Raw genomic sequence first — 26,472 nt, 5'->3', positions numbered from 1 at the left:
GCTGCTGTAGCTGCTGCTGCTGTAGCTGCTGCTGCTGTAGCTGCTGCTGCTGTAGCTGCTACTGTTGCTGCTGTAGCTGCTGCTGCTGTAGCTGCTGCTGCTGTAGCTGCTGCTGCTACTGTTGCTGCTGTAACTGCTGCTGCTGCTGTAGCTGCTGCTGTAGCTGCTGTAGCTGCTGCTGTAGCTGCTGCTGCTGTAGCTGCTGCTGTAGCTGCTGCTGCTGCTGCTGCTGTAGCTGCTGCTGTAGCTGCTGTAGCTGCTGCTGCTGCTGTAGCTGCTGTAGCTGCTGCTGTAGCTGCTGCTGCTGCTGTAGCTGCTGTAGCTGCTGCTGTAGCTGCTGCTGCTGCTGTAGCTGCTGCTGCTGTAGCTGCTGCTGCTGTAGCTGCTGCTGCTGTAGCTGCTGCTGTAGCTGCTGTAGCTTCATGGGAATCAGGCCAAGTGGGACCTCAAACATGTCATTAAATTTGCTCAGCAGCAGAAGGCCTCTAACTTACTCTCCCTGTCGCTTCCACACACACACACACACACACACACACACACACCACACACACACACACGCACACACACTCTCTCAGCCGGTCAGTGTGTGGTGTCACACCCGTCCTGGCTTCATTAGCTCCGCCCACAGAGCCCTCCACTTGATCCCGGTCTTTATGAACGCTGCTCCGGACGCGTGTGCACGTCAGGATTCCCAACATGGACTTAAATCGATCTGGAATTTCACCGCAGCTCTTTGAAGTCTGTCTGCTCTGGTGCGGCGTCAGAGGAGAGTGTGTGTGTGTGTGTGTGTGTGTGTGTGTGTGTGTGTGTGTTCTTCTCATTTGCCTGGTTCTGAACTAAAGGTCTTAACCGGATCCTACTACTGGTCTGTCCCAGTGGACGTCAGTCTGGGCCGCAGGACCTGGAATTCCAGGACTCCAGGACCCTGTTCCAGTGGAAGCTCCCCAGGACCTGTTGCCTCCTCCTCCAGGGTCCGAACCAGCAGCGTTGATGGTTCTGACCACAGAGGCTTCAGCTTGAGACCACGTTAGCTCAGGCTACCGCGGCGCCGTCCAGAGGAAATGGAAGCAGGAGGGAATTTGACCCTCCTGTCCTGTTTTCCTAATACTTGTCCCACTGATCCCGATCTCTGCTCCCTGTCTCTCAGCCGTGAGCTCCGAGCAGATGTTTGTGTTGGCTGAAGGTCGGCTGATCCTAATGCTGCCGCCACACACTCCACGTCTCTTCGCTCCTCTCTGCAATAATATTATGGAAAAGGCTCAAACCTTCATATTTCCACAGCTCTGACCTCTGGGACACAGCCTCCCGTCAGGATTCCAGATTAACGGAGCGCCGGACACTGGAATTCCTCTCAAGTTCAGAAAGAAGAATGTCCTTTGATTCGGGATCCGGGTCTTCCTGCTCTTATTAAAGGTTTATCGTCCAGAAGCTCAGCTCAGCGTTAGCAACAGGCTCGGCGTTAGCAACAGGCTCGGCGTTAGCAACAGGCTCGGCGTTAGCAACAGGTTCGGCGTTACCATCAGGTTCGGCGTTAGCATCAGGTGCGGCGTTAGCAACAGGTTCGGCGTTACCATCAGGTTCGGCGTTACCATCAGGTTCGGCGTTAGCATCAGGTGCGGCGTTAGCAACAGGCTCGGCGTTAGCAACAGGCTCGACGTTACCATCAGGTTCGGCGTTAGCAACAGGCTCGGCGTTAGCAACAGGCTCGGTGTTACCAACAGGCTCGGCGTTACCAACAGGCTCGGCGTTAGCAACAGGCTCGGCGTTAGCAACAGGCTCGGCGTTAGCAACAGGTTCGGCGTTAGCAACAGGCTCGGCGTTAGCAACAGGCTTGGCGTTACCAACAGGCTCGGCGTTAGCAACAGGCTCGGCGTTACCATCAGGTGCGGCGTTAGCAACAGGTTCGGCGTTAGCAACAGGCTCGGCGTTAGCAACAGGCTAAACTCCACGTCGCCTCCGGGCTTGTGGTGACATCACCCCTGAAGTTCAGCCAGGAACAGGAAGCGATCCGTCTCTTCCCGAATCACCGCGTGTTGTGTTTTCCTGTCTGCAGGAGCTGCGAAGGGCAGAATATCAAATATCGGACCTGCGGTAACGTGGTGAGCTCATCCGTTTATCTTGAGACGGTGTCAGAACATCCGTCATGATTCCGGTTCTTTCCCAGCTCATCCTCTGCCCCCCCCCCCGCTCAGGACTGCCCCCCGGAGGCCGGGGATTTCCGGGCCCAGCAGTGTTCGGCCCACGCAGACGTGCGTTTCCAGGGTCGCTTCCACGAGTGGCTGCCGGTCTACAACGACCCGGAGAACCCCTGCAGTCTCAAGTGCAGCGCCAAGGACTCGGGCCTGGTGCTGGAGCTGGCCCCCAAAGTTCTGGACGGGACGCGCTGCTACACCGAGTCCTTGGACATGTGCATCAGCGGCGCCTGCCAGGTAGGACACGGCGCCCGTCAGCGTTCCGACTCGGAGCTGCTGAAATCCTCCGAAACCCAGAAAAAACCCGATGACACAAACAGGGAAAAGTTCTCCGGTTTCAGCCGGTTCCTGGCAGCGCCGCTAAAATGTGGATATAATATCCGACAACAATCCGGAACGTCACAAACAGACACGTGGAATTCCGGCCAGGTTTCCGGGTCACCCTCGGTGTGTGTGCTTCTAGATCGTCGGCTGTGACCACGAGCTGGGCAGCGCCGCCAAGGAGGACAACTGTGGCGTGTGCGGCGGCGACGGCGCCACCTGCAGGTTGGTGCGGGGACACTACCGAGCCCAGCAGGACTCCGGCAGAGGTAAGAACCCCCGACGGTCCTGGTCCCGGGTCCGTGTGAGCCGCTGTGGCCTGACCGTGGTCTCTGTTTGCTCCGTTAAGGCGAGGACACGGTGGTCGTCATCCCCTACAGGAGCCGCCACGTGCGCCTGGTTCTGAAAGGCCCGGATCACTTGTGTAAGTCCTGGTAGGTCCGGGTGCCCCCCCGCCCGAAACGGTCGGCTGTGGCTGGTTTCCCCGTGTCTCATTGTGACCGGATGACTCACAACCGTGGTCCCGGTCCAGTTCAGGCTCCCAGAAGATGATCCACTTCCAGCAAATATCGCTGCATCAAATCGATAACAAATGTTCCGTCTCTGCGGCCTCGGAACCGGACCAAAGCCTTTTTCATGAAAGAGTTCCCCTCCCATCCCAATTGCAACCATGTGTCCGCGTTCCTTCCCATTGTTCTCCCTCCGTCCCTGCCGGAGCCACATTAGGGCCCGTTGGGTTGGGTGGAAGCTCGGACCTGCTGGCAGACGGGCGCTTTGATCTCTGAGTTTTGCTTTGATCTCTTAAGGATCTGCGCTGTGTCCTCCGCAGACGTGGAGAGCCAGACCCTCCAGGGGGTCCTGGGTGAGCTGGACCTGGATGAATCGGGCCTCCACCACCTGGAGAACACCACCCTGGACTTCCAGAAGCTGTCCGATAAGGAGATCCTGAGGATCGCCGGTCCTCTCGGAGCCGACTTCACCATCAAAGTAAGAGCGTAGTTGAACGGTGGCGGCGAGGGGCGGGGGCGGGGGCGGGGGCGGGGGCGGGGGCGGGGGCGAGGGCGAGGCGAGGGGCGAGGGCGGGGGCGGGGGCGAGGGCGGGGGCGGGGGCGGGGACGAGGGCGGGGGCGGGGATGAGGGCGAGGGCGGGGGCAGGGGCGAGGGCGAGGGCGAGGGCGAGGGCGGGGGCGGGGGCGGGGGCGAGGGCGGGGGCGGGGGCGAGGGCGGGGGCGGGGGCGAGGGCGGGGGCGGGGGCGGGGGCGAGGGCGAGGGCGAGGGCGGGGCTGAGGGCGAGGGCGAGGGCGGGGGCGGGGGCGGGGGCGAGGGCGGGGACGGGGGCGAGGGCGGGGGCGAGGGCGGGGGCGGGGGCGAGGGCGAGGGCGAGGGCGAGGGCGAGCGGCGGTTCCTGAGGACCTCCTGATCTCTGCAGGTGCGACTGGCGAGCGGCGCCGACACCACGGTCCAGTACCTCTACTACCAGCCCATCGGTCACCGCTGGAGGGAGACCGACTTCTTCCCCTGTTCCGTCACCTGCGGGGGAGGTAAGACCGGAGCGGCGGGAGGCGGAGGGGTCAAAGGTCGCTCACCTCTGCTTTCTTCTGAAGGCTACCAGCTGACCTCGGCCGAGTGCCTGGACGTGCGCTCGGGCCGCGTGGTTGTGGATCAGTACTGCCACTACTACCCGGAGAACGTCAAGCCCAAACCCAAACTGCAGGAGTGTAACCCGGAGCCCTGCCTGGCCAGGTGAGCCCCCGCCCCCGACCCGGGTCAGTCTGAGGGCGAGCGTTCGCCCGGAGTCACTCCCACCTTCCTCTGTGCAGTGATGGATACAAGCAGCTCACGCCCTACGACCTCTACCACCCGCTGCCCCGGTACGTGACCCCGCCGCCCGCCGCCGCCGCCTGGCGCCGCCCACCTGGCGCCGCCCACCTGGCGCCGCCCACCACCGCCGCCTGGCGCCGCTAACCTCTCCCCGTCCCCAGGTGGGAGAGCAGCCCCTGGACCTCCTGCTCCGCCTCCTGCGGGGGAGGCGTCCAGAGCCGCTCGGTGTCGTGTGTGGAAGAAGACGTGCAGGGGGTCGTCATGGCGACGGAGGAGTGGAAGTGTCTGTACGCGCCCAAGACGGACGTCCTGCAGCCCTGCAACACCTTCGGCTGCCCCAGCTGGCTGGCCCAGGACTGGTCCCCCGTAGGTGCCTTCTCCTGGACCCAGGAGGCCTCTGGAGCCGCCGGTCCTGCTGCAGGTCTGTCTCATGTTGCTGCTGTCGCCTCCAGTGCACGGTGAGCTGTGGCCCGGGGCTGCGCTACAGGGTGGTGCTGTGCATGGACCACCGGGGGCTGCACGCCGGGGGCTGCCAGCCCAGCACCAAGCCCCCCATCAAGGAGGAGTGTCTGGTGGCGGTGCCCTGCTACAAACCTGCCGGTGGGTTCCTCCTCCTCCGGGTCTTTCCGTCCAGAACAAAGCCCGGTCACCTTCCTTTGGCTCTCTTTCATCTCTGCAGACACGTTGCCGGTGGAGGCCAAACCGGCGTGGCACAAGCAGGCCATCGAGCTGGGGGGGGAGGAGCAGGAGGAGCAGGAGCAGGAGGAGCAGGAGCAGGAGGAGGAGGAGGAGCAGGAGGTGGTGGTTTCTGAGGAGCCCACGTGAGTACCAGAGAAGAACCAGGGAACGGGCTCATAAATGCTAGGAAGGAAGTCAACATTAGTCAGGCTAGCAGCATGCTAAGCTCCCAATGCTACGTCCAGGCTGGTTTCTGATGGTCACCAGTGTGACGTCAGCAGATGTTCCAGATGTTCACGAATGATGTCCTCTGAAGATGGTCGGTGTCTGGACTCGGTTCGGTCCCGGCCAGCTCAGAACATCTGCTCCAGTTCTCTCTGGGTCCACAGACACGTCTCCCTCGGTTCTGAGGAGACCGGCTGCTCCTCGGGCTCCCGATGTTGCTGATCCACCTTTGGCAACAGCAACAAACGATGAGCTGGAAGTTGCTTCCCGCAGATGTGCTCAGACACGTCTGAGTAATCACCCAAACACGACCTTTGACCCCCGGTCACGAGCTACTCCTCCATCCTGTGAGCAGCAGTGTGGCCTCCTGTTGCCGTTAGCTACCGCTAACCCGACGTTACTGAGGTGTTCAGAGCAAACTCCTGCTTTAGCGAGCATGCTAACTTAAGCTCTTTCCCTTCCCAGAGTGATAAAAGCAGCGCTCAAAAATGAACATCTGGAAGTAGAAGATAAAGAGCTGAAAAGGTTTTGTAGCTCTACCGCTAACTAAGCTAACGGTCTGTAACTCAAGAGATCATCAGTATTTCAGCTGCTGCCTCCAAATATTTGATGAGGCCGTCAGAAACCTGGCAGGAGTTCCGTCTCTGAGCGGCGTTAGCACGCACGCCGCGCCTTCCTGAGATGGGAGCGAAGCTCCGCGGAGAGGAGCCGCGGTGAGCTCAGCTCCCGCTCCCACAGCTGCTGAATGTCGTAAACCTTTGGGTCGTCTCCAGCCTCCGCAGTCGTGCTCGGGTTCAGCCAGAGCGCCGCGAGGCTGAGCTAGCGCGCGCTCGCGTCCATCCAGGTCGTGACGTTTTGAAGGCTGTTGTCGTGGAGACGGTCCTGCATGCAAATCTGATCAGGTGACACCGGCCTTTTACTGCTCTCGATGATGCAGAAGCATGCTAACGCTAACGCTAACGCAGCCAGGCCTGAAGTTAGCTAACTGGATGAATCGTTTTCTGATGGCGTTGGAGAGAAAATCCGCCCTGATCAAACTGGAAATGTGGCCGATTTTCCAAGCTCTCCTCCTGAGTTACGGCCGTTGTCTCCTTCTCCTTCCCGGTGCTGCAGCTTCCTTCCGGTCCCTGGCGGACCTGCAGCAGAACCTGCGGCGCCGGGATCCAGCAGCGCGCCGTCAGGTGTCGGGTCCTGCTGCGCTTCTCCCAGACCGTCGCCGACCTGCCCGACCACGAGTGCGAGGGGGTCAAACCCGCCGCCGGCCGGCCCTGCTACAGGGCGCCCTGCCCCCATGTGACCGACCAGGAGGGGGAGGAGCTCCACGACTGGGAGTACGACGGGTTCACGGAGTGCTCGCAGAGCTGCGGAGGAGGTAAAGACCCCTCGTTATCCCAGATGTTGGAATTCCAAACGTGGCGACGGCCTGGGTCACATGGTTGGCGGCGCTCCGGCCACGTTGGACCAGCTGGTTTAACCATTTCTGACTGAACGACATCAGGATCCATTTTTCCCTCCAAATGGGAGGCGGGACGGAAGAAGAGGGAACGCCCGACCTCTTTATGGTGACCCGTCAACCTCTACAGAGGTTTGATGCACACGATGACCTCACAGAGGCGCGAGGAGCCCCCCCTGGAGACGCTCCCTGGAGACGCCCCCTGGAGATGCCCCCCCCGGTGACGCTCCCGGGAGACGCCCCCTGGAGACGCTCCCTGGAGACGCCCTCTGGAGATGCCCCCCCCGTGACGCCCCCGGGAGACGCCCCCTGGAGATGCCCCCCCCAGTGACGCCCCCTGGAGAAGCCCCCTGGAGACGCCCCCAGGAGACGCCCCCTGGAGACGCCCCCAGGAGACGCCCCCAGGAGACGCCCCCTGGAGATGCCCCCCCCGGTGACGCCCCCGGAGATGCCCCCCCCGGTGACGCCCCCGGAGACAACCCCCTGGAGATGCCCCCCCCAGTGACGCCCCCTGGAGATGCCCCCTGGAGACGCCCCCCGGTGACGCCCCCTGGAGACGCCCCCTGGAGACGCCCCCCCTGGTCGCCCCCCTGGAGACGCTCCTGGGAGACGCCCCCTGGAGATGCCCCCCCCAGTGACGCCCCCGGGAGGCGCCCCCTGGAGATGCCTCCCCCGGTGACGCCCCCGGTGATGCCATGCCCCTGGAGATGCCCCCCCCAGTGACGCCCCCAGGAGATGCCCCCCCCCGGTGACGCCACCCCGGGAGATGCCCCCTGGAGATGCCTCCCCCGGTGACGCCCCCGGTGATGCCCCCTGGAGATGCCCCCCCCAGTGACGCCCCCGGAGATGCCCCCCCCAGTGACGCCCCCTGGAGAAGCCCCCGGAGACGCCCCCTGGAGATGCCCCCCCCAGTGACGCCCCCTGGAGAAGCCCCCTGGAGACGCCCCCAGGAGACGCCCCCTGGAGACGCCCCCAGGAGACGCCCCCGGAGACCGCCCCCTGGAGATGCCCCCCCCGGTGACGCCCCCGGGATGCCCCCCCCCGGTGACGCCCCCGGGAGACACCCCCTGGAGATGCCCCCCCCGTGACGCCCCCTGGAGATGCCCCCTGGAGACGCCCCCCGGTGACGCCCCCTGGAGACGCCCCCCCTGGTGACGCCCCCTGGAGACGCTCCTGGGAGACGCCCCCTGGAGATGCCCCCCCCAGTGACGCCCCCGGGAGGCGCCCCCTGGAGATGCCTCCCCCGGTGACCCCCCTGATGCCCCCTGGGATGCCCCCCCCAGTGACGCCCCCAGGAGGCCCCCCCCCCGGTGACGCCACCCCGGGAGATGCCCCCTGGAGATGCCTCCCCCGGTGACGCCCCCGGTGATGCCCCCTGGAGATGCCCCCCCCAGTGACGCCCCCTGGAGATGCCCCCCCCAGTGACGCCCCCTGGAGAAGCCCCCTGGAGACGCCCCCAGGAGACGCCCCCTGGAGACGCCCCCAGGAGACGCCCCCAGGAGACGCCCCCTGGAGATGCCCCCCCCGGTGACGCCCCCGGGAGATGCCCCCCCCCGGTGACGCCCCCGGGAGACCCCCCTGGAGATGCCCCCCCCAGTGACGCCCCCTGGAGATGCCCCCTGGAGACGCCCCCCGGTGACGCCCCCTGGAGACGCCCCCCCTGTGACGCCCCCTGGAGACGCTCCTGGCGCCCCCTGGAGATGCCCCCCCCAGTGACGCCCCCGGGAGGCGCCCCCTGGAGATGCCTCCCCCGGTGACGCCCCCGGTGATGCCCCCTGGAGATGCCCCCCCCAGTGACGCCCCCAGGAGATGCCCCCCCCCGGTGACGCCACCCCGGGAGATGCCCCCTGGAGATGCCTCCCCCGTGACGCCCCCGGTGATGCCCCCTGGAGATGCCCCCCCCAGTGACGCCCCCAGGAGATGCCCCCCCCCGGTGACGCCCCCGGGAGATGCCCCCCCCAGTGACGCCCCCGGGAGACGCCCCCTGGAGATGCCCCCCCCAGTGACGCCCCCCGGTGACGCCCCCTGGTGACGCCCCCTGGAGACGCTCCTGGGAGACGCCCCCTGGAGATGCCCCCCCCAGTGACGCCCCCGGGAGATGCCCCCCCCGGTGACGCCCCCTGGAGACGCCCCCCCCCTGGAGACGCCCGCCCAATTTCATGACACTCCAGCTGATTTTGACTGGGCGGTTGACTGAAACCCTCGGGGGACGTCCCCGTCCTCCAGCGCCTCCACATGGGGGACAGTTGTCATTACAGAGTCCTACGTGTGTGTGTGTGTGTGTACGTGTGTGTGTGTGTGTACGTGTGTGTGTGTGTGTGTGTGTGTGTGTCATCAGGCCGTCTGACCCGTCTCGCTGCGTCTGATTGCAGGAACCCAGGAGGCCGTCATCGTCTGCCTGAACAAGTGGACCGGGGAGGCAGCGGACCAGAACCTGTGTGTGAGCGCCCGTCGGCCCCCACAGCTGCTGCAGGCCTGCCGGTCCCAGCCCTGCCCCCCCCGGTAGGCACCGAGCACGTTTGCCAGCAGAACCGGGCCGCGGTCAGACTGGTTCGGGCGGTTTCCGGTGGGACGCTGGTCATATTGGACTTGTTTCCTTTGGCCCTCGGCGCCGCCCAGCCGGGCTTCCTCACCCCCCCATATGAAGCTCAGTTCTGTGGGTCCGGTTCCGTCCGCTGGGTGAACACCAGCTGGTCGAGCTGTGTGTGTGTGTGTGTGTCGGGGGGTCTGGTTCTGCTGGGGTTCTGCTGGGGTTCTGGATCCTGGGGCAGGCGGCCAGACTGCGAACTGAATCCCTCTTTTCACTTCGCTCGTATTCACTTTCACTAATGGAAGCTTGATGGATGCGGCGGCGCCAGGATCCTCTCAGGGGATCCGGTACTCCTGGTCCGATTGGATCACGGGCTCGCTGGGGCGAAGGTCAACAGCTGAGCAGCGTTCTGACGCTAATGTGTTCCTGGCAGGTGGGTCACCGGAGAATGGACTTCCTGCTCTGCTACCTGTGGAGTGGGTCTGATGACCCGCTCCGTGGAATGTGTTCACCAGCCGGGCCGGGACAGCAACCGCACTCGGGTTCTGAGGGACCAGGACTGCCAGAACCTGAAGCCCAGTCCTGTCCAGGCCTGCAACCGCTTTGACTGCCCTCCCATGTGGGACCCTCAGGACTGGGGACAGGTAAAGGCGAGCCCGGCCTGTTTGTGGCAGAACTCCAGCAGAACCTCTAACCTTTGTGGACCCGCAGTGCTCCAGCAGCTGCGGCCGCGGCGTCCAGACCCGGCGGGTCCGGTGCAAACAGCGGATGGCGGACGGCAGCAACCTGGAGCTGCCCGACACCTTCTGCCCCTCCCACAGCCCCCCCAGCCAGCAGGCCTGCAGCCAGCAGGAGTGCCCCCCGACCTGGGTCGCAGCGGGCTGGTCCCAGGTGGGTTCCGAGGCTGCCTCCTGGTCCACAGCCCGTGCGGCGTCTCTGACATCTCTGCTGTCCCTCAGTGTTCGGTCACCTGTGGCTCCGGTGTTCAGAGGCTCCGGACCAGCTGTCAGAACCAGGGGTCAGAGGTCGACCCCGAGAACTGCTTCTGGATCCCGCCGCCCCCCAGGACCCGACCCTGCTCCCCCCGGCCGTGTGACCGTAAGAATCCCAGTTGTAACCGGCTGATCCGGGAGTTGTCCTGACGTTGTCTCTGTGGATTCCAGATGTGGTGAAGTCCGATCGGACCATCCTGGCCCAGAAGAAGGTCTACGTCCAGTGGAGGAAGGCCAGGAAGCTGCACCTGGTCGTGGGAGGCCACGCCTACCTCCTGCCCTGGACCACGCTGCTCCTCCGCTGCCCAACCCGCCACTTCCGGAAGGGCCGCGTCCGGTGGCTGAAGGACGGGAAGCCCCTGGCCGGCGTCCCGCACGTGTCCGTCACCGCTCTGGGACACCTGAAGGTCCAGCAGGTGCGTCCCTCAGACGTGGGCGTGTACACGTGCGTGGCGGGTTCGGCGCACGAGCATTTCGTGCTGCAGGTGCTCGGCAGCAAGAGGAAAGTGGCGGCGCCGGAGCCGCGGCCGCAGGAGGCGGGACCGGACGGGACCTTCGGCAGAGAGTTCTGGGCCTCGCTCAACCGGTACGACGCCTTCGTGGAGCAGCTGCTGGAGCTGAGGCGCCCCCTCCAGGAGGACGCCGCCAAACCAGGCGGGAAGAACAAGGGGAACCCAGAAGACGGAGGCTCGGAACCGCCCGGCCTCTTTGTTCTCATCGCTGACACCTACAGGCTGGACCGGCTCCTCTCAGACGGGGGCCTCGGGGGCCCGCGGGCCCCACAGCTCGTCGCACAACTGTTTCGTCAGCTGACCGCGGCGCACGGGGACGCCAACGAGTCCACGCTGCATCCGCCGGACGGCGCCGAGTCGTCCACGCCCGCTCCGTCCTGTTCAAACCCAGGATCAAAGCTCAGACATCAAAGAGTCCGCTGATAATCCAGCGGCCCCCGAAGTTCCAGCCGCCCTCGGCTGACATGGTGGTCGCTGTGGGGGCCCCGGTTCTCCTGCAGAGACCCTTCTCCAGCTTAGAGCTGAGCTGTGAGGTCCTGGGGAGTCCAGAACCTTCAGTGACCTGGACCAGGAACGGGAAGAAACTGCAGCAGAACGGCAGGTGAGACCAGATGTTGCACAGATGTTAGCGTCAGCGTTTGGGGTCGGCACGGTGACAGATGTGCTGTGTGTGACGGCAGAGTAGCCCTGATGTCCTCCGGCTCGCTGAAGATCCAGAGTCCAAACAAGCTGGACGAAGGCCTGTACACCTGCACGGCCCGGAACCGTCTGGGTTCCGCCTCGCTCTCCTCCTGGCTGCAGATCATCGGTAGGCTATGCTAGCATGCTAGCACCCCTGGTGGTGGAGCCACCTGTGGTCAGAGGGACATAAAACCATCAGCTTTTCTTCTGGTCCAGGGGGGAGAGGGAGACACTGTGACCCGGCGGGCCCAAATGGAACCAACGCTTGTTCTGAGAGGAAAAACAGCAGCCACTCAGCGGCGCCGTGTTCTGGGCCACGCTGCCACCACAGGTCGCCCGCTGCTACTACACCTTCAGGCTCCGCCCTGGCGGACTGGTCCTGGTCTCACGTTCCCGTCCTGGTCTCACGTTCCCGTCCTGGTCTCACGTTCCCGTCTCTCCAGGTGGCAGGCGGAGCCCTGGTCGCCGTGCTCGGCCAGCTGCGGCGGCGGGTCTCAGACGAGGAGCGTGCGCTGCCTGACGGGTTCTGAGGGCGTCTGGAGCGAGGGTGGCGGCCCCGCCTGCCTCGGCGCCGGCAGGAAACCCGCCGACGCCCGACTGTGCAACCAGCTGCCCTGCGCACGATGGGGCGCCACCCACTGGGGACCCGTGAGTTCTCCGCGCCTGTAGCGCCCCCCAGTGGGCAGGTCCGATCAAGGGCGGTTCCGACCTGCTGGGCCACCACTAACTGGGTTCACTGTGTTCCAGTGTCAGGGGGAGTGTGTGGGTCCCAGTCTGGCCACCCAGCAGCGCCACCTTTACTGCCAGGACGCCAACGGCACCAAGGTTCCCTCCAGGATGTGCGGCAGCCTGCCCAGGTGGGTCCGGAACCAAAGGAACCTTCCTCCCGTCGGGGTTCCGGGTCTCATTCTTTGTTTATGTTTGAAGACCCGGCGTCCTGAAGAACTGTTCCACCCAGGCCTGCGTCCTGGAGTGGCGCGTCGGGGCGTGGACGCCGTGCACCGCCACCTGCGGGCGCCACGGCTTCCAGTCGCGGCCGGTGACGTGCGCTCACGTCCGGAGCGGGAAGGTGGCGAAGGAGCACCAGTGCGCCTGGAAGCCCCGCCCCCCCAGCTGGCAGCGCTGCAACGTTCAGTCATGTGGTCGAGGTCAGAATCACGCCTCGTCAGGCCCGGGTCACATGACAGAGACGCCAAGTTGACCCTTTACGTGTGTGTGTGTGCGTGTGTGCGTGTGTGTTGTGTGTGTGTGTGTGTGCGTGTGTGTGCGCATGTGTGCGTGTGTGTGTGTGTGTGCGTGTGTGTGTGCGTGTGTGTGTGTGTGTGTGCGTGCGTGTGTGTGTGTGTTCCAGCGGGCGAGTGCCAGGACAGCACCAGGTACTGCGAGAAGGTCCGACAGCTGGAGCTCTGCTCGCTGCCACAGTTCCAGAACCGCTGCTGCCGGTCCTGCCGGAACACCTGAGGCCCGACCGCCCCAACGGAGGGTCGTCACAGATTTGAAGCCCCTCCCCTTCCACCTTCACACCGGCAGCTGCGAGGCGGGGGGTGGGGGGGTGGGAGGGAGGCTGGCTCCTGCAGCGGTTGTGACCCGGCGTGCGTGGCGGCGTTTGTGTGGCGGCGTTCCGGACGGACGGCGAGGACGTTCCCCAACCCTCAAACTGAAACTTCTGGCTGTGATCCCTCTCACGTGGCCTCAGCTGGATCCTCACCGGCACCATCGCGGCCTCTGACAGCCGCCGCGACGCCGTGCGTGTTCCGACGGCCGGAATCCTTCAGATCCAGAAACGTTTGTGTCGATCGGCCTTTTAACTCGTTACCGAGCGACTGTTGAGCAACTCCTAACGACGTTAGCTCTGCTTGTTTATTAGCATTAGCATGCTAAGGGTGGTAGCATGTGGCGGGTGCCCCCAGGACCGGAGACGCCCTGAGGCTTCCTCATCTGTTTGGGTGAGGGGAAGCCTGGCACCAAAGGATTGTGGGTAATCGGGCCGGCTGGTGTCTCGTTGCACTCGGGAGGCTGAGAAAGATCAAAGATGAAAGATGAAAGATTGAAAATGGCTGTTTCGGCTCGTCCAGGCTGATCCAAACGAGGCTGCCGGAGTTTCTTCCCTCTGACTTCCATCATTTGTGATCCCGTTGGGAGGTTTTGGCCCCTTTAGCCACACTTTAGCCGCGCTCCTCGCCGCTCTTCCTCTTTAACGATAAAAACTGTAAATACGACTTTGAACTCCGGACGTTTGTGGTTTCCGGGCGACAACGTTTGATTTTAGGAGGAAAACTCGGACCCGTTGACATTTTCCATCACTATTTATTTCTGTGAGTCATTTTCTCCTCAGTTCTGTAAATATTTTCTTTGGGAAGGTTCATTTCTACGCAGATGAGCGTCGCCATGACGACGGGGATTACTTTCCTTTTATGTCTTTGAACTATTTGTTTTCTGGTTTTGAGCAAAACGAATAAAAACGAATCCAAAATCAAGCTTCCGTTTTAGCGACGACCAAATGTTTCAGCTTCAGAACATTAACGATGTTTTTGTTTGACGTTTTTCTGCAATAAAAGAGCATTTCAAAGAATCTGAGGAACTCATTGAGGAATATTGGAAATTCCGCTGCTTTGTGGGTTTGTTAGATGACAGAAGAGGAAGATAAAAGAGGAAGAAGTGACGTTCCAGGCTCAGATCTTCCTGTTTCTGATGAAGGCGCCGCAGTCATGGACGCTCACAGCTCCGGTCTGACCACCGTCAGGACGCTCCGGCTCTCCCTGGTGGACGAGCTGGAGGGACGGATCGACGCTCTGCTGGACCTCCTGGTGGAGCAGCAGCTGCTCAACAGGGACGACCGGGAGGAGGTGCTGGGGGTCCCGGGGCCGAGGGCCCGGGTCAGGAGGCTCCTGGATATTGTGGAATGTAAAGGCGAGGAGGCAGCCAAGGTTCTTCTGGACCGCCGTGAAGAAGCGGCCACGGCTCGGCGTCAGTCGGCAGGTATGGGAACCAGAACATCGGGATCAACCATCCTGGGTCGGGAAGGCTGGTCTAAATTCCGGGTTCCTCGTGTGTTTCAGGATCCGACGGAGCGAAGCAGAAGCACAGGGAGGTTCTCCGGCGCCGCAGCGAGAACATGCTCCTCTACAACACTCGACACGGAGAGAAACTCCTGTTTTCCCAACATTACGTCAACCTCCTGTTGATGGACGGACACCAGGGCCTGGAGATGAAGAAGCACGAGGTGCTGGTGTTTGGGCAGAAGCGCCTCTCCGTGCAGCTCAACCGGAAGATCTCGCCGTCCGAGCTCTTCAGGAGCAGGAATCCAGACCATCCGGTCAGGAAGGTTCTGGTTTCCGGGGTGGCCGGAATCGGAAAGACCGTCCTCGTGCAGAAGATGTTGTTTGACTTCGGGAGGAGCAGCGACGGTCTCGGGTTTGACTTCATCGTCCACATGACCTTCAGGGAGCTGAACCTGATCCACGGGCCGACCAGTTTACGGGAGATGATCCTCCAGAAGAACCGGCACCTGAGTCCGGACCTGGACGCCATCTTTGCTAACGAGGAGCAGCTGCTGATCATCCTGGACGGATTCGACGAGTTCCGCCACTGCCGGAGCTGCGAGGCGGACGCGTTTGTGACCGAGCCGGACCAGGAGGCCCCGGTGGTCCAGATCTTAGCCAGCCTGATCCAGGCCGAGCTGCTCCCCGGGGCCTCCGTCATGCTAACGAGTCGCCCGGCGGCCATCGGCCACGTCCCCGTCGGCTGCATCGACCGCTTCGTGCTCATAGCCGGGTTCTCCTTGATGGAAGTTCAGGAGTTTTTCTCGCGGTTCTTCCGAGACGCCGCCGTGGCCCAGCGCATGTTCGCGGCGGTTTCAGCGAACCAGCTGATGCTAACGCTCTGCTACATCCCTGCGTTCTGCTCCATCGTGTGCTGCATCCTGAGAGAGGGCGGCGGCCTCGCCGGAGCCGGAACCGGTCCCAGGACCATGACCGACATCTACCTCCAGTATCTGGTGGCCTTGCTCCGCTCTCACACACAAGCGAGGGTCCAGGCGGCGGCCGGAGACACGGCGCCGACCCGGCCGCCGACTGAGAGCGTGCTCAGGCTGGGCCGGCTCGCCTTCCAGAAGCTGATGGAACATCAGACCCTGTTCTACAGCAGCGACCCAGATGTTGCAGACCTGGACACGTGTGAGCTCGCGAGCAGCTTCCTGGACAAGACGGTGGCTCGAGATGCCGGCTACACCGAAGAGCTTTACTCCTTCGCTCATCTGACCGTCCAGGAGTTCTTCGCCGCGCTTTACTGCGCGGTGACGGAGGGTCCGTTCCCGGACGCACTTGAACGCACCACCGGTCCCGAGGAGGGGGTCCGTCACGGACATCTGGACCTTTTCAACTGCTTCCTGTCTGGAATCTTCTCCGAACGCAATTCCAGTCTTCTCTTCAGACAGGTGGGTTTGCGTTGCCATCAGGGCAAAGCCCAGATGTTCCGCCAGAGGCTGGTGGCAGAGGTCCGGACCCTGTGTGAGGAGGGGGGCCCCATCCTGAACCAGTTGCGCTGCCTGTTGGAGCAGCAGGACCCGTCCCTGGCCTCCGCCGTGCAGCCGCGCTGTCTCCGCGTCAACGTCAGCGACGAAACGCTCTCCCAAATGGACCTCGACGCCCTCCAGTACTTCCTGAGCTCCACCGGGGGCAGAATCTCAGAGCTGGACCTGACGGGGACCGGGGTCACCCACCGGGCCCTTCGCCTGATGCAGCCGCTGCTGTTCAGGTGTCAGAACCTTTGGTGAGTTCAACCTCAACCTGCTCCCCTCTCAGCTCAGGCATCTAATTTGATCATGTGATAATCAGGCTGGGAGAGAACGACCTCGGCATGGACTCCGTCCGGGTCATCGCGGACGTGCTGCGGTCCTCGGACGCTATCGACAACCTCGGGTAAGGTGCGATCTGATTGGCCGGGGGGAGCGTGGGGGCCGGCATCGTGACTCTGCTCTCATACGTCCCAGAATCGGATGGTCGAACATCGGCGACGAGGAGCTGCTGGTCCTCGCTGACGCCATACGGAGCAACAGGAAGCTCCGTGAGCTGTGGTAACCTTTGACCCCGTCACAGTAACCTTTGACCCCTCCTCAGAGGCCTCGCAGATGTAAAAGCCGAGTGTTTGTGGACAGGATGGAGGGGAACCGCGTCAGCCGCAGAGCTCTGCTGTCGCTCGCCGACCTCACCCCGAGCCCGCTCCTCAGAGTTGTGTGAGTGATCTCCCAGCGTTAGCGGCCGTCTCCAGCACCTTTCTGACGCGTCCCGCTGCCCCTTCTCACAGAGCCATATGGAACGACCTGCCTGACGCGGAGCTCTTGGGCACGGGCATCATGGTGGACTTCACCGAGGACCGCGTGTGGGAGGACTGGGGGAAGTGGGTCCTCAACAGGTGTGAGATGAGCAGCAACGAGAAGCTGCTGCTGATCCTCCGCAACGTCTGCAAGGTGTCAGGCCAGCCGCTGGATGGCCACTGGGCCCACACGTGCAGGAAGCTGCTGCAGCTCGTCGAGCACAGGATGGAGAGCTGCTCCGACCCGGACGTCTACAAGAAGCTCAAGAAGTTCAAAGACATTTTGGGCCCCTGACAATGTTGACTAATTTATTTAATCTCTAATATGCATCAAATATTTATTGGAGCACCACTTGGTGGCGGCTCGAGAGAGGAAAAAAGAAAGTAGTGGCCCGTACGGGGATCGAACCCGCGACCTTGGCGTTATTAGCACCACGCTCTAACCAACTGAGCTAACCGGCCACGGAGGGAGGGGGCTTAGTAGCTGTTGATGTAGCATAAACCTCAGCAAATACAACATAATAGGTTTGTAATACAACGCATGATAACCAGGTAATCACATAAACACACTACTTGAAGGTCTGAAGTTGCATGACATTTGAAGCACGTTCTATTTCCAAATAAAAGTACAAAATATTTCGACGAAAAGTATTTTTCACGTTTACGTCTCATTTTATTGGCTTTACTTTATCTGTGAATCAATATACTCTGAATACTTATATTCGGGTTTCAAGACACATTTTTAGCACGCAGCAGTACAAGAAAAAGAGCGATATGAGCGGCCCGTGTATTTTACTGTGGAGAACCGAACCGGAAGTGTGACGCGTTTCTCCTGCGACGTCTCACAACATAAAGCGACGCCGTTCGTTTGGAAGCTTCGGCTTTTACTGACATAATTGATGTTTTTGTTTTATTTCACTGTGTTGCGTTTTATTATTTCCTTTTTTGGTTTTTGCTGGACGTATTAATTACCCTCCGTCCTAAATGTAAGTTTTCCAAATTAAAATTGGCGGTAATATTCGCCAAAAGGTGAACAATGTTGAAATTATGTGCGCTTTAAAAAGTCGTTATCTCGTGTTATTTTTTTAAAAAACGCGTGTTTTCTCAGCAGGAATTAAATGAGCAATGAACAGAGTTAATTAAAAGTTTTTTTCCGAGCCCGTGTTTTATTTGCTGGTCTCTTAAAGGGCGGGTTCACCTTTGTCTTTGTTTCTCTGGCAGGATGATCGACGGTCGCAGGGCCGAGGCCGACCTCCGGAACCAGGAGACGGAGAAGAAGAAGAGGTCCCGGGTCAAACAGCTGCTGGCTGACGTGAAGAAGCAGGTGGAGTTCTGGTTTGGAGACGTGAACCTTCACAAGGACCGCTTCCTGAGGAAAGTGATGGAGGAGTCGGAGGACGGATGTGAGCCGAGCAGACGTGAGTTTGGAACGCTGAGGTGCCGAGACGGAGCTGACCGTGCTCTCCTCTGGCCAGATGTGGACCTCTCCCTGTTGACCTCCTTCAACCGGATGAAGAAGCTGACGACGGACACCAAGCTGGTGGCGAGAGCGCTGAAGAACTCGTCGGTGGTGGAGGTGAGGAGCACGTTGGCTCGCAGCTTCCTGTCGGCGTCGGGTGGATGAACACTGTCGTTTCAGGTGAATCTGGAGGGAAACAAGGTGAGGCGGCGCTTCCCGGTGGGAGCGGCGCCGACGGACGTGGACAGCAGGACGGTGTACGTGGTAAGACGAGCGGCGCTGACGCCGGCCGCGTCCCCCAGCATCAGAACCCAAGTCCCTCCTCTGTCTCCAGGAACTGCTGCCGAAGGACGTGACGCACGGCTGGATCGAGCGCGTCTTCGCCAAGTGCGGGACCGTCGTGTACGTCAGCGTCCCCCGATACAAGTCGTCCGGCGACCCCAAAGGATTCGCCTTCGTGGAGTTTGAGAAGGAGGAGGAGGCGCGACAGGCCATCGAGGTGAGAACCCGCCGCTGGGAGCTGGTCCCGGGGAGCTGGAGGGAACTGACGGAACCTTCCTGCAGGTGCTGAACAATCCGCCGGAGGACGCTCCCCGGAAAGCTGGAATCTTCCCCAAAACCAGGTGTGGGAAGCCCGTCCACCTGCCGGCCTCCCCGGGAGAGGACGAGGAGAAGAAGAAGCCGAAGAAGAAGAAGAAGAAAGAGGCCTCCAAAGAGCGGCCGGCGGAGGCCGAGACGTCGGAGCCCAAGAGGCGGCGGTCGGCAGCAGGGGGCGCCGCCGCGGCCAAACCCTCGGAGAAGAAGAGACGGCGCTCGCAGACGACGGACGAGTCCGAGAGCGAAGCTCCGGCGAAGCTCCGCAGAACCGGAGCGAGCGGGGAGACGGACAACGGCGCGGCGGAGACGGGTGAGTCGCCAGAACCGGCTGGAATCGCGGTCAAATCCTGAACGCCGTGCTGCCTTCAGGGTCCGTCGTCCAGAGCGAAGCCGAGAGAGACGGCAAAGAGAACGGAGACGACGCGGCCCTGAAAGCCAAGAGGAAGAGGAAGAAGAAGCACAAGGAGAAGCTGAAGGTCGGCGAGGAGGTCATCCCGCTGCGCGTCCTCTCCAAGTAAGGCGCCCCCTCCGCTCCGCCCCGCGGTAACGCTGCGGCGGCGGCGGCAGTGACCCCCCCCCCCCCCGTGTGTGTCCCCAGGAGACGCTGGCTCAGCCTGAAGCAGGAGTACCTGCAGCTGCAGCGCCGCAGCATGACCTCGCTGAAGAGCAGCATGAAGCAGCTGCAGCGGCCTGCAGGGGGCAGCGGCGAGCCGGCCCAGAAGGCGCCCAGTCGGGGGCCCCAGTTCACCACCGGCGTCATCCTGAAGATCACCGACGACAAACCGCTTCCAGCCAGGAAGTTCATCAAGGTAACCACGCCGGGACGCGCAGGTGTGTGAGCGGGCGGCGCCGCGGCTCACCGTGTTGCTCTGTGGCAGGACGCCCTGTCCAGGACGGCCCCCGTGGCGTACGTCGACATCCTGGAGGGGGACGCCGAGGGACACGTGCGCTTCCACAGCCCAGAAGACGCCAGGGCGGTGAGCGACGCCGGGCGGCGCTGCAGAAGGACTTCGGCTGGAAGCTGGAGGTCATCTCAGGTGAGTTCCTGTCCTCGCCGGGGGAGCGCACGAGGGCGTCGTCACCCGCTCTGTTCTCGCCCAAGGCGACCGCGAGCAGCGCTACTGGCAGAAGATCCTGGTGGACCGGCAGGTCAAGCTGAACCGTCCGCGGGAGAAGAAGCGCGGCGCCGAGAAGGTGAGAACAGGTAACCGTGGCGACAGGCCGCGCCCTCACAACTGTGCTTAACCTGCTGCCGTCTCGCCGCTTCAGCTCATCTCCAAAGCCGAGAAGCTCATCCACGCGCGAGCTAAAGAAGCTAACAAGCACATCCGCTTCCAGGACGACTGAGCGCCGCGGTGGCGGCGCTGATCCGGGTGGTTCCGGCCCGTTCCAGGTGTTTGTGTTGGTTCTGTTGATGTAAATACTGAAGCTTTGATTCAATAAAATGTTGTTTTACTCTGGTGTTTGTCATTGGAGCCTGTGACACCTGCTGGATAAACCTGAGCCACAGGTGACCCCACGGTGGCCTGCAGGTCACCTGACCCCTGACCCCTGACCCCCGAGCTGAGCTGAGCTCAGGTGGTTCTGACTCATCCGTCCTGGTCCGGCTTCAGTTCTGAGCCGCTGTTGGAGCCTCAGTGGAAGAAAAAACCTAAAAATAAATCAGGACCATCATTCTGGGTGGTTGTCATGGAGACGCGATGCCAAGAGGGGGAGGGAGCCCGACAGAGGGGGCGGAGTCACGAGTGTGTGAGGTGTTTCTGCACCCTGATTGGCTGCAGGTGGACAGAAAACCAAAGGGCGCGTGCCCGTGACCTCGTGACGTCTCACCTGCGATTTATTGACGTGAAACTTCGGAACTTTGAGACAAAAATCCCGCCGTCACGTGTGATTCTGACGTTCGGCCACCAGGCGGCGCGCGAAGCCCGAAAAGTCAAACGGACAGAAATTTCTGGTTTTCTGCTTCATCCGGTCGGAACCTTCAAATATTCCTCATCAAGTCAGTCGCGAGTGGGCGTGGCCACCTCACAGGTGACTTCCCGTGAGTGGTCGATCAGAAACAGGCACGCGAGCCCGCAGAGCCGGAACCTTGAATCAGCTGATCAGTCTCGTGCTGGATCGATGCGTCCTGAAAATCGCAACTGTTGCTTCTTTCATCTGTTTCCGCCCTTTGATGTTCATCCCGGAAGAATCGATTTGATCTTGATTCATCTCAGATTCAAACTCCGCGTCAAGTCCTCGCGGTGAAAGCGCGCGAGGGCGGGGAGGGGGGGGCAATAAATTATGTTAATGAGTGAGGACAGATTGGACAGAGGGGGGCGTGTTCCTGGGGGGGGGGGGTGCCCGCGCCTCCAGCCATCGTGCCCCTCAGCTGTGTACATGCGCGCTGCCTCCTCGCGCAGAATCACTCCGCAGAATCTCACCCGCAACAAGTTTCCGCCGCGCGGCTCCGTCCGTCAACTCGCTCCGCTGTCCGGGTCACCGCCGAGGGCCGTGAACGCACCGCCGCACACACGCGCCGAGCCGCGCGCCACAGACTCGTGACTCCGCAGCGGCCGCAGCTCGCTCCGAAGCGGCGCGTGCAGCCTGTAGCGTGTCTCGTGAAGTGAACCTGAGCTCGCGGAGGAGCAGCACCTGAACATGGAGAAAGACGCGGCGCGTCAGGAGCGGCGCCGCCGCCGCGCCGCGGCGCTCGGCGTCGCCGCGTGCGCGCTGTCGGTGGCGTCCGTCGCCTTCTGCGTCCTGCTGAGCATCAACGCGGCGGAGCTCCGGAACCGGGTCCTGGACCTGGAGAAGCCGCAGTCGGCCCGCGAGGACGTGGATTCTCTGGTGGAGCAGAAAGTGGAGGAGCTGCTGACACAGGTGAACCGCACGCGAGCAGGTGACCGCGCGCGCGGACGGTGAATGAAACATGTCTTTTCTTCACGTTTCAGCGCGCGTTCGAGAATTACGTCAAGATCCGGACCGCGAGACAAACGTCACCTGAATGCAACTGCCCCCCAGGTAAGATGTGCGTGTGCGCGCGGGTGTATGTGTGCGCGCGCGCGGTGAAGTTGCCGAACAGCAGCGATGATGCACCTCTGTCCTCGCCCGGCCGCTGAAGTTCACCTGTGTCTCCGGATGGACACGTGACTCGTCGGTTCGGTCGGACCCGCAAAGCATCCTGGGAAAGTGCGAAAGGTGCCGGAGGCCGCAGGTGCTTCCCAGAAGTCTGGAGTGTTTTTTTCCACGTTCAGAACTTTGAAGTTCTGTTGGAAACTTTTATTTAAAGCTCCAACGAGCAGCAGCGTCGTTCAGGTGACCTTCGACCTCAACGTGTAACGAACGACTTCGGCCTTTTGATTTTGTGTTTTTTTTCCATCTGCGGTAAAAAATAACGAATAAGCGAGCTAAGCTAGTGTAGCTAGCCTTGCTGCCCCCACAACTGTTCATCAGCAGCGCCGGTGTTTAATGTGAATGTGGTGAAATCTGCAGTCAGCGCCCCCCACAGCCCCCCCCACGCCCCTGCCCCCCACAGCCCCCCCCACGCCCCTGCCCCCCCCACAGCCCCCCCCGCCCCTGCCCCCCCACGCCCCTGCCCCCCCCAGGCCTCCTCTTGGTGCTCCTCCGGCTCTTTGTTCCCACGCCGGCTCCTGTTCCCTCGTTTCTCGCCTCGCTAACGGCTAATCCCGGCGGTCCGCTACAGCCACCGTTGCCCCCCCCCCCCAGCTCTCCGGTTGGGCCGTCTGTGTGGTTTTGGTCGGGGGGGGGGGTCGTTCAGGGCGTGTAATTACTGAGCGTGAGGTAAAACTGCGCAGGCTTCCAGGTCGCCGTGGCAGCAGCTGCTTCTCGTTAAGCTAGCCCGTTAGCGAGCGGCTCAGGCAGACGGCCAATGATGACGGGAGTTTAACAGGTAAATCGGTGGGAAGTTCTGGACCCTCTGAAGCAGGAGGACTCGGAACCGCCCCCTTTCAGGGTTCCTGGAGCTGTGCTGGTTCTCCTGGGTCCCCCCCCCCTCAGAGGGCACCTACGTTAGCTGCTTGAGGTTTTCCCGGGATCCTCGGCTCTGCCGTCACATCTGGGCTGCAGATCCTCCACAAAAGCCTCTTCTCAACCCGGGCCGGCGACCTTTGACCCCGGAGTCAGAGTGGTATTTATCCTCGAGTGTCCTTCATGGCGGCCGAGGTCGCTGCGTCCCTCCTCGGTCCCCGTCTCTGACCCACCAGGGTCCAGAAGACAACGGCGCCTTTTTCCGGCTCGGGAACAGCTGCTGAGTTTGGTGGGGAATTCCCGAGCCGCGGAGTCACGTGACCTCACCGACACGGAGTCACGTGACCTCACCGACGCGGCCACGTTCCGCTCCATCGTCGCTCCGGTTCCCCAGGCGCTCCTCCGGGGCTCCGTCGCCCTGACGGGAGCCGGAAGGAAACGCTGATTAAACGACCTCGCCACCGTGGGGCGGCGCTCACTCGGGCGTCGTTAGCCTGAGCGTGACGGATGATGGCGTTTATTTGGGTTTGGACTGAAGGTTCTGTACGTTGGTGATGGCTCGTTCCGCGTCTCCTCCCACCGTCGGCGCCTTCGACGCCTCATCCGTCCATTTTCCAGCACCTTTCAGGATTTTCCAGGCCACTTTTCCAACCTCGCTCCCTCCTCAGGAAGGCCGCGGTATTCCCAGGCCAGAGGAGCTGGTTTTAACTCGTCTTATCTCTGAAACGTTAGCTCGGCCGTCTGAAGACCCCGTTAGCTCAACGGCTAACCAGATGTAGCAGTGCCAGTATAAACAAGATAAGCTAGCTGGTTGCTCGATGGTGTTGCGTTCAGGGACCAGGGAACAGATCCTGCACCTGAAAGATCGGATCATCTGAGCATAAAAGAAAAAAAAGTAGCTGTTGAGATCCGACGGCTTGACAACGTGGAATTTTAGCTGCTGTCTTGTTCTTGGATGGGAGGTTGGTGGGAACGCCAGGATCCGGTTTCATGGTGGGAAAAATGCTGAATGTCGTCGACACCGACGCAAAATAAATTCTGGTTTTGATCCGATGGTGCAGAAAGTGACGCGGATCAGCCGAGAAACGAGTGCTCGGGATCACGGCTAACGCGGCGCCACATTTGGTGTGGGAGGTGTTAGCATTAGCCCGCTCGTGTCCAAGAGTGGAAGGAACCGAGAGGTCCGAGATGAAGGAAGGTTCTGGGATCTGAAGGACGTGTGTGTGTGTGTCTGTGTGTGTGTGTGTGTGTGTGTGTTTGAGGGACCCGGGACCACGGGAGCTCTCAGCCGGTGCTGAATCCGTCCTGAGTCAATATTTGCGCCGCTCATTAAAGTCGCACAGAGGCGAGTTTGTGCGTCGCTGCCGGAACGTCGGGAAGTGGAACAACCCGAACCCGCAGCAGCGTCTCCGCCCAGCAGGGGGCGCTGTTTAAGTCTCCACGCTGACGCTTTATTTATGCAGCTTTTCACAATTGTTTAGTTTACTAGCGCGCTACTGTGGGACGCTAGCAAACGGCGCTCAGATGGGCGCGTTTACACACATCAATGCTAAAACCGGAAAAGTCGGAATGTTGCTAAACAGAGGTCGTCCAGCTCCAAACGTTAGCCGCTAATATGAAGGAAAGGTCTGGGAGGCACAGCCGGACGCCGCACCGCCGTTAAAGAGCTGCTTCAAAGTGTCGCCGCTCCTGAACAGAGCCGCCGTTGTTAGCAGAGACGCGGCGGTTAGCGCGGCGCCGCCTCCCTTAATGAAGCGCGCTGCTTCCTGGGAGCGTCTGTTGGGCCGTCTGGAGCGTTGGGAGGAAGGAAGGAGGCCGTAAACAAGATGGAGCTTATTTACCACAGACCCCTGCTAACGTGGACGCGTAGCGCTAGCTGTGCGTGCGAGGAGGCGCTGGAGCGCGGCGCTCGACTCATGTGGTCGGCGCATAATTGGCTAATTAAGTAGCAGCTTTTGAGCGTCTGTTTAGCTTAAGCTAACGTGACTGTTTCCAGCTCTGCTCTTTCTCTCCGCCGTGATCCTTGTGTTAGCACCAATGCTAACAGTGTTAGCTTCAGATACCGGCCTCTTTTCAGAGGTTATTTCATCTGGTTCCCGGAGGAACTCCCCCCCAGACAGGTGCAGGTCTGCGGAGCCTCCGGCCAGCGTGGGCGGCGGCTTACGGAAGGTGAGAGTCGGAACGCCGCGAGGAACGCCGGGACAGAAACACAAACCAGATGACGGGTCGCCCCCCGGTCCTTCTGTGCTGCGTCTGTGTTTACTCGCCAGGGGTGTCGATCCGATACGGCTGCCGGGCCCGTCCCAGCGCTGACCCGCTTGGTCCTGGCTCCGCCCCCAGGGAAGGCGCCTGTTCCACCGCTGGCGTTGACAGGAACCGTTTGTGAGGCGGACTCGGATCAGAGGCCTGATCCCAGTTTGATGGCGCTCCTCCATCAATCGGCACCTGGGGGGCGACCGGGCCTCTGACCCAGGAGCCTGGTTAGAACCACGGGGGGGGGGGGGGGTTGTTGCATCTGACCCGTCTGAGCTGACAGAACCAATGAAACGGGCCCGGACGTTCAGCTGGTTTTCAAAGGTCCAGGAGACGGCGTGAGTTGGTCCTGGACCACCAGATTTAATAAACCTGCTGGATAAACCAGTGATGGTTCTGGTGGTTCTGGTGGTTCTGGTTGAGTCTCCGCTGGGCCGCTGGTGTCGAAGGTTGTTTGGTTCAAACCCAAAACGGAACCTTTGCTCCAGTAAATCCCGTCTGGATCTCCTCCCTCGTTAGCGGTCCGACAGGCCATGGCGCTCCCAGAACCGCAGGATCGCCCTCCAGAACCGCAGGATCGTCCTCCAGAACCGCAGGATCGCCCTCGTTCTGGACCCGTTTCCTGGACTGGAGCTTTGTGGTGAAATGTTTACAATGTGGGAACTGTTCGCAACCTTCCGAGGGAACGGCCCCGAACCAGAGAGGCTTTTGTTCCGGACCGAACTCGGACCCAGAGTCCGACCCGTAAATCTCACGGCTGCTTCGCGCCCGCCGAGTCTCAACACGGTGGCGGCGCTGATCCGGTTCTCGTTACACCGGAAAGACGGCGGAGGGTCGTTAATAGCCGGAGTTGAGCCGATACCAGCGGGAATACTGGCGATAATGGCCGTCGCTAAGCTAACGGCTGGGATGTCGGTAGCGTGTTGCAGCAGCTGGACACGTGTTGCACACGCGGATTTCCGTGTTCGTCGCGCGTCAGCCGCTATTTACGTCTGCGGGTCGGCGCAGCAGCTGGTGGCCGTTTGTTCGGGTCCGGATGACGGATGAGGGGAACACGTGCGCGCTAACCGTTTATCTCATCGTCTCGCACCTCCGTCAGATTAGCCTCTTCGGGGTATTTTTGCTTAAGCCGCCGGCGAGCGTCTGCGGAGTAAAAGTGTCGCACACCTGTTCCCGCTTCAGCTGCCGAAACCGCCGGAATTTACAACCGGATGTGGCGGAACCGCCAACGCAAACGTAGCGACGGCAGGCTGCGTGCTGGCTAGCTTTATTTAGGCTAACGTGATTATAAAAGTGATTTATCAGATTAAACAGTTAATCCACCAAACAGTGAGTTTGGCTGTGTCAGTTAGCCGTTAGCTGTTACCCGTTAGCTGTTAGCTGTTAGCCGTTAGGAACAGCGAGCGTTCTGGTTTTAAAGACGCGTCGATTCCTGACGTGACGTTTGACTCCGGCGCCGCCTTGGCTAGCTTACGC

General features: G+C 61.5%; 4 protein-coding genes and 1 non-coding gene across 21 annotated transcripts in view; 4 read left to right on the top strand and 1 right to left on the bottom strand.

Annotated features, from left to right (window-relative positions):
• adamtsl3 (ADAMTS-like 3) overlaps positions 1 to 13,882 on the top strand; it is a 27,219-nt gene extending 13,337 nt beyond the window's left edge. The window contains 24 exon segments of the mRNA XM_057026089.1: positions 2,054 to 2,099; positions 2,193 to 2,429; positions 2,656 to 2,782; positions 2,863 to 2,937; positions 3,343 to 3,500; positions 3,943 to 4,054; positions 4,118 to 4,256; positions 4,334 to 4,384; positions 4,496 to 4,700; positions 4,787 to 4,934; positions 5,014 to 5,159; positions 6,351 to 6,609; positions 9,063 to 9,192; positions 9,654 to 9,864; positions 9,932 to 10,111; positions 10,180 to 10,318; positions 10,384 to 11,127; positions 11,130 to 11,325; positions 11,405 to 11,532; positions 11,622 to 11,736; positions 11,849 to 12,053; positions 12,153 to 12,262; positions 12,333 to 12,553; positions 12,757 to 13,882. Coding sequence (XP_056882069.1) covers positions 2,054 to 2,099; positions 2,193 to 2,429; positions 2,656 to 2,782; positions 2,863 to 2,937; positions 3,343 to 3,500; positions 3,943 to 4,054; positions 4,118 to 4,256; positions 4,334 to 4,384; positions 4,496 to 4,700; positions 4,787 to 4,934; positions 5,014 to 5,159; positions 6,351 to 6,609; positions 9,063 to 9,192; positions 9,654 to 9,864; positions 9,932 to 10,111; positions 10,180 to 10,318; positions 10,384 to 11,127; positions 11,130 to 11,325; positions 11,405 to 11,532; positions 11,622 to 11,736; positions 11,849 to 12,053; positions 12,153 to 12,262; positions 12,333 to 12,553; positions 12,757 to 12,866 — 4,192 coding nt within the window. The 3' untranslated portion in view covers positions 12,867 to 13,882.
• Positions 13,883 to 14,032: 150 nt separating this feature from the next.
• Positions 14,033 to 17,369, top strand: LOC130522067 (NLR family CARD domain-containing protein 3-like). Its single transcript, XM_057026038.1, has 6 exons — positions 14,033 to 14,384; positions 14,465 to 16,175; positions 16,241 to 16,324; positions 16,396 to 16,479; positions 16,561 to 16,638; positions 16,710 to 17,369. The coding sequence occupies exons 1-6, from the start codon at positions 14,033 to 14,035 to the stop codon at positions 17,011 to 17,013; spliced, it is 2,613 nt and encodes an 870-aa protein (XP_056882018.1). The 3' UTR covers positions 17,014 to 17,369.
• Positions 17,107 to 17,180, bottom strand: trnai-aau (transfer RNA isoleucine (anticodon AAU)). Its single transcript has one exon. It is a non-coding gene; the product is annotated as a tRNA-Ile (tRNA).
• Positions 17,370 to 17,544: 175 nt separating the features above from the next.
• On the top strand, positions 17,545 to 20,230 carry larp7 (La ribonucleoprotein 7, transcriptional regulator). The gene is given in 12 exon segments (XM_057026076.1): positions 17,545 to 17,704; positions 17,940 to 18,121; positions 18,194 to 18,294; positions 18,358 to 18,441; positions 18,512 to 18,676; positions 18,742 to 19,084; positions 19,144 to 19,288; positions 19,373 to 19,583; positions 19,653 to 19,758; positions 19,761 to 19,811; positions 19,877 to 19,968; positions 20,044 to 20,230. Coding segments are annotated over 12 exon segments (1,560 nt in total). The 5' UTR covers positions 17,545 to 17,702; the 3' UTR covers positions 20,122 to 20,230.
• A 215-nt stretch (positions 20,231 to 20,445) lies between these two features.
• The window catches only part of LOC130522071 (collagen alpha-1(XXV) chain), a 50,402-nt gene continuing 44,375 nt past the window's right edge, over positions 20,446 to 26,472 (top strand). For 4 of the 17 annotated variants that reach the window (XM_057026054.1, XM_057026057.1, XM_057026051.1 and 1 more), the window contains exons 1-2: positions 20,451 to 21,636; positions 21,708 to 21,777. In XM_057026054.1, coding sequence (XP_056882034.1) covers positions 21,415 to 21,636; positions 21,708 to 21,777 — 292 coding nt within the window. In that variant the 5' untranslated portion in view covers positions 20,451 to 21,414. Of the gene's footprint in view, positions 21,637 to 21,707; positions 21,778 to 26,472 lie in introns of all 17 variants that reach the window. The other 13 variants (XM_057026052.1, XM_057026049.1, XM_057026041.1 and 10 more) reach the window with 7 other exon arrangements.

This window comes from Takifugu flavidus, chromosome 3 (assembly GCF_003711565.1).
Source record: "Takifugu flavidus isolate HTHZ2018 chromosome 3, ASM371156v2, whole genome shotgun sequence".
NCBI lineage: Eukaryota > Metazoa > Chordata > Actinopteri > Tetraodontiformes > Tetraodontidae > Takifugu > Takifugu flavidus.
Note: the sequence above shows the minus strand (reverse complement) of the source record. Positions and strands in the feature narration are given on the sequence as shown.